The 5,588-nt window shown below is 27.6% G+C and overlaps 1 protein-coding gene across 6 annotated transcripts in view; it reads left to right on the forward strand.

Annotated features, from left to right (window-relative positions):
* Positions 1 to 1,175, forward strand: part of LOC117166849 (mitochondrial ribonuclease P catalytic subunit) — a 4,772-nt gene extending 3,597 nt beyond the window's left edge. For 3 of the 6 annotated variants that reach the window (XM_033351202.1, XM_033351203.1, XM_033351204.1), the window contains 2 exons: positions 3 to 133; positions 219 to 1,175. In XM_033351202.1, the coding sequence (XP_033207093.1) occupies positions 3 to 133; positions 219 to 540 (453 nt within the window). In that variant the 3' untranslated portion in view covers positions 541 to 1,175. The remainder of the gene's footprint in view (positions 1 to 2; positions 134 to 218) is intronic. The other 3 variants (XM_033351205.1, XM_033351206.1, XM_033351207.1) reach the window with 3 other exon arrangements.
* Positions 1,176 to 5,588: the final 4,413 nt, after the last annotated feature.

The following is a 5,588-nucleotide window of genomic DNA, read 5'->3' on the forward strand; positions in this document are numbered from 1 at the left end:
AGCTTTCAAAAGCTGTGGAGTATTTTCTGAACACAGATAAAAAAATTCTGTTACTGGGTCGACAGCATATGCTAAAATGGAAATACATGGATTACATCAGACATAATACACAAATGTTTTTAGTAGACAATAGGTAAGTTTGTAAGATATAGATTGGTAATTAAATATTATTTCTTATTTACGAACTTTGAATACAATTTTTTTACAACTCCACTTAGTTCTTCAGATGATCCACATTTGCTGTACGCCACATTGTACGGTGGTATGAAGACGTGTTTTGTTTCCATGGATTTGATGCGGCAACATAAATTTCAATTGCCAAGAAATATGCAAGGATTATTTAAAAGGTGGCAGCTGTCGCATCAATATATGATAGACACTGCAACATTGAATGTAAAGTCTCCTGTGAAATTTGAAATAATCACACAAAATTGTGGAAACAGCTGGCACATACCTTATTACTCTGGCATGTCCACTATCGCCAAAGATTCTTACGAAGCAACGACAAATTGGATATGTTTAAAGAAACAAAACAAGTAAAAGACAAGCTAGTTAAGACCTAATCATTTTAAGAATTCAATTTTCAGTACTTATTTCTTCTTCTTTTTTTAACTAAATGACTTTAATTTGTAAATGTTAATATTTCTTAGATAACAGCATGAAATTGCGAAATAACCAATTTATGGCCCGATATATCTTAGGGATACCTGCAGGATACCCCCTTAAAATGGAAATTTCGATTGTATTGTAGTAAGATCTCGTATATATCCGTATGCCCTTCTGTCAACTCGAGGCATAGAAGAGATATACTAAAATATCTTGTTGCTACCAGGGGTTTTTCATGTTAATAAATTTTGAATATATTAAGCCTTGTTAAAAAACATTCAAAATTAGGAGCTAAAATCTTAAATGCAAATATACATTAAATTAATTGTATAGAAGAAGAAATTTGTGTATCTATCAATGATTGTGCGTATGTGCAGAAATGTAGAGCCATATGTATAAGAATAAGTATTTTGGAATCATTAAAAAATTTTTTAAGGAACATAATTAAGAAATTTGCTCAACATATCAAAAGTTGATATTAAAACATGCACGTTTTCAAATAATGTTGAATCGATTTTATTATTGATTTGGATAGGTTTTGAAAAATAAAAAATACTGTTTAAATCCACATGTGTTAACATTCGTTTCTTTCAAAGTCATTAGAAAAAATTCAGTTTCGCCCAATGCAATTGGTATGACCAACCCACGAATAAATAGTAAGGGGTGGTATCACCCTATGTATTTAGTGAGCAGAAGTGGGACGAGCAACGTCCAATAATTTGTTCATGTTTGCCACGAATGGAAAGCCATGGGCAACGCCATGCTCATGCGCAGTGTTTGTGCTGTCACATGTGGTTGCACTAGAAGTAACTTTATTCTACAAAACCATGCAGTACCATAGAAAAAATGCATAAAAATTTCAAAATAAATATGAAAACCCCTTTAAAATCATTTTTTCTTCATAGTATAGAGTCAGGTAGTAAATTAGACTGCTGTACTTACGTATTATTTTGCTTAATATAGGAAAAAGCGAAGTAATTGACATAATTCAAATAAGCAAAAACATTGCATGGATATTCAGAACTTATAAGACATAATAAAAAATGTACAAATTAATGAAAAAGAATGCCAAAAATATATATTATTATCAAATTATAAAATTGTTTAAATTTCAAATAACGAAAAGATTTTTAATGGACAAAAAATAAAATCCCAAATTTAAAAATATACGAAACTAAAATTCAACGACTTCAAGGCCGATTTGTAAAATAAACGAATTATTAAATTCATACAAATGTTTCAATTCTCGAAATTTAAAACTGCTGAACATAGTTAATAGAGTTATAAATAAGGCAAAGAATTTAATTAATCAATAATTAACAATTTATTAATTAATTTCGGCTATTTTAAATTTCGTCGAACTTAAATTTCAGGAATATAAATATTTATGGGAATTTAAAAATTCATTTATTTTATAATTCAACCTTTTTTGTTGTTGCTAATACATGGTTTTCTTATTCATTTTTTCATTATTTTGTATTGGAACCGGATATTGAAACACTTTTAAGAATAGTGATGAAGAAAAAATTATTTTTTTATATTGCCGTTTTACAATATAATGCTACTATACAATAAATATAATTATTTAATCTATATGTGACAAAAAAGGAATACGATAAATCCTAAAATATTGTTTTCTATTACGATCAAATAATGAACTCTTAAATGTAATGTTTTTTTAATTCATCAAACTTTGTAACGAAGCTAAAATATTTTAACATCTGTATGTCGCTCTTAAAGAAAGACCATTAATGAATATTTTTTTATCTTTGGCAACACTCAAATAAACGAAAATTATTTTTCGAAGTGCTATAATAAATCCATGTTGAATTTAAATGCTGAGAATTGAAAAGAAAAAAATAAGTATTGTCACCTTGTTTTTAAATTTATGTAAACATAATTTTCATAAGATTCTTGAGAAAATTTAAAAGATTTTTTAATATTTCTGGCATGTCAGAAAAGATTTTAAAGGAATTTTTTTATTCCATAGGACTTTACAAAATATTATGATAAACTCGACTCTTATTAAAAGAAGTTTAGAACTTTTATAAGTTGGGAAGGAATCAAGAAATAGTTGGTAAATTTTCGAAAAATTTTCCGATATTTCAAATATTTGTAATCTATTTAAAACGTCTTAAATTCCTGAAAAATATTTCTGACACGATTTTTTCTCAAAATTTTCAAATATTCCAAATTAGAAAAAATTACCTTACAATTTTCTAAATTTTCCCAGCAATTTTAAGAAAATTTGTTTATTCTCTTGAAAAATTTCGAAATTATTTCTAATTCTAATAATTATTTCTTGAATTTACCGGATTTTCGTTCGTTCTTATTTTCCAATGTTACCAAATTAAAGCATTTTGCTTTAAAATCTAAACTATTTAATTTTTTTTAGGAAATCGTTCGTTACCAGTGGCGCCAATCCTATTTGAAACAGGTCGGGCGGATCTACTTCTGGCAGACCCCCCCCCCCCCTTTGTTTGAGAAAAAAGTTTTGATGAGCAAAAAAAAAGAGCGTGAAAACACATTTATTTCCTCAGGCACTTGTGTAACAAATAAATTCTTAAAATACGTTAATAGCACGTCAAAATTTCGAACATAAGAGATCAAATTACATTAAAAATAATTTAAAATTAAAACTCTAATATACTATTTCGCGTAAATATTAAACATTTAAATTGTTAGTACTCAGCGGCACTAACCCAGAAGAGTATAAACTTCTACGGAGGGGTAAGGATTTCCTACAGTGGTGGAAGGATAGATCGAGAATATCTTAAATATTACCTAATTAAATCACTGTCTTTTTACAAATTTTTGAAAAAATTTCAGTGTTCTTAAAACATTAGGAAACAGCGTTTATTCATTATTTAGTTTTTACTATCATAATATTGTAAAATAATCTTTTTCTAAGATATATTTGTTGTAATCGAAAAAATTAATCAGGATACGTTCTTGCATCGCTTAAAATTGCCAATTAAAAAAAATGATTACCTATTTTAACTCTGGTCTACTTTTTCTCCAAATGGAACTTTTTGTACCCGTTTTATTTATGCGGGCATACAACAAAGGGGTATATTAGAAGCATTCTTTTTTATACTTTTAAAAATTTAAAGATGCTCGTGCGCATAATCAAATGGCACATCGCAAGATGGCGGCTCTCCTCACTCATGAAATGCTCCCCCCTCCCGTTGTTTCAACCCTGCTCAACAAAATTAGGATGCCATGCCTAGCCCCGTGTTTCCTATATCCATGATTCTAATATTACGTCACGCTCGGTCGGTAACGTCAAAATCGGTTAGGCTATACCAAAGATATTAGGTCCTAGATACGGCATGGGTCAGTGGTGGGGACGGCAACTACATTTTCAGCTACATCTAGGTGCTGCCCTCTTCAACTTTTCACTGTTTCTATGGCAACCGACTCCTCCTAGCGGGAGGTGGGGCCGGGGGGCACACCGAAAGTTGTTGAATTCCAAACCAAACGTGATTTTCTGTTTCTCGTTCTCGCGTTCGACCTTGCCATCACTATAGCAATCTTTGCTATAGTTGAGTCGGTTGGCTGGCTCTGTACGGCCTGTACGCTAAAAATGTTATGAACACTGATTTACCTAATTATATTCAAATTAAAAAGAGCCTAAAAATATTCTATTTATTATTATTTTTAATTTTCGAGACAATAAATAAATGTAAAAAAAATTCTTTTCATACTTTAGAATTTTAGTTAAATTGATAAAATTATTTTTAAAAACTAAACTTAAAATTTAAATGAAATTAAGATCAATTAAAAAATTAAATAAAATTGATTTACATTCCAAATTAAATAAAATTTAGTTGAAGTTAAAATTTAAATAAAATTTAGCTAAATTCAACATTTAAATGAAATTTCGGTGAATTTATGAATTAAATAAAGTTTAGTTAAATTAATTTCTCGTCTGGTTTCTTTTCAAAGAAAAATTTTCTAGATACTAAGTAAATAAGTTTTAAAACAATTCTATTCGTACTTTAAGATTTATTGTAGTGCAATTTTAAAAATTATTTTATAAAACTAAATTTAAAGATTGAATACAATTTAGATCATTTCAAAAAGTGAATGCATGTTAGTTAAATTCAAAATTTAAGTAAAATTTAGTTGAATTTCAGTAAATTTCAGTTAAAATTGTAGATGTTGAATGGTACTAGATGGTGTTAAATTTAAGTACAATTTAGTTCAATAAAAAAAAGTGTCGTTAAATTTTAAATTTGATTGAATTGAATACAAATATATGTGGGTTGTTTCTTGGCTTCAACAATGGAGAGCATTCAAATAAGCTGGAGAAATTAAAAAAAATTCCCTTATTTTTATAATAATGAGTTAAATTCAAAAAAAAAAAAAAAATCACGAAAGTAATTAGGACTCATAGTTCTAAAGTTTTTGGTTTGAAACATTTCAAAAGTCGACAATGTCAAAATATAAAAGGAAGCGTTTAAGCTTCAGCATAACTATTTTGCATGGAAATACTTTACTATCCCACAATTTTATTTTAAATTAGAAGTATGTTAGCAATTAAATAATTATTCCATTCAACATTATTCAGTTTCGAAAATTAGATTATAACTTTAAAGCCTTTGAAATTAAAAGATTTTAAATGAGAGATATTTGAAATGAAAACAATTAAAATTACAGTGTAATTATTTTATTTTAGAAGCGTAAGAATAAAATAATAATTATTAAAAGAAACTAGTTTATAAATTTAAAATTCAAAGTATTTAATTTTAAATGTTTTAAATGAAATCACTTATGATTCGGCAATACATTTTTTTCAGCTTTAGGATATAAATAATTTAAAGCTGCAATAAGTAGATTATTCGACGTCAAACCTCGTGAAAATTGTAATTAATGTTAAGCCTTTGAAATCGAAAACTTTTTATAAGGAGAGGAATTTTAAATTGAAAGGTTTTAATATATTTTCAATTTAAAACATTCAAATTGAGTAATTTTATGAA

The sequence above is a fragment of the Belonocnema kinseyi genome, chromosome 2 (genome assembly GCF_010883055.1).
Source record: "Belonocnema kinseyi isolate 2016_QV_RU_SX_M_011 chromosome 2, B_treatae_v1, whole genome shotgun sequence".
NCBI classification, from domain to species: Eukaryota; Metazoa; Arthropoda; class Insecta; order Hymenoptera; family Cynipidae; genus Belonocnema; species Belonocnema kinseyi.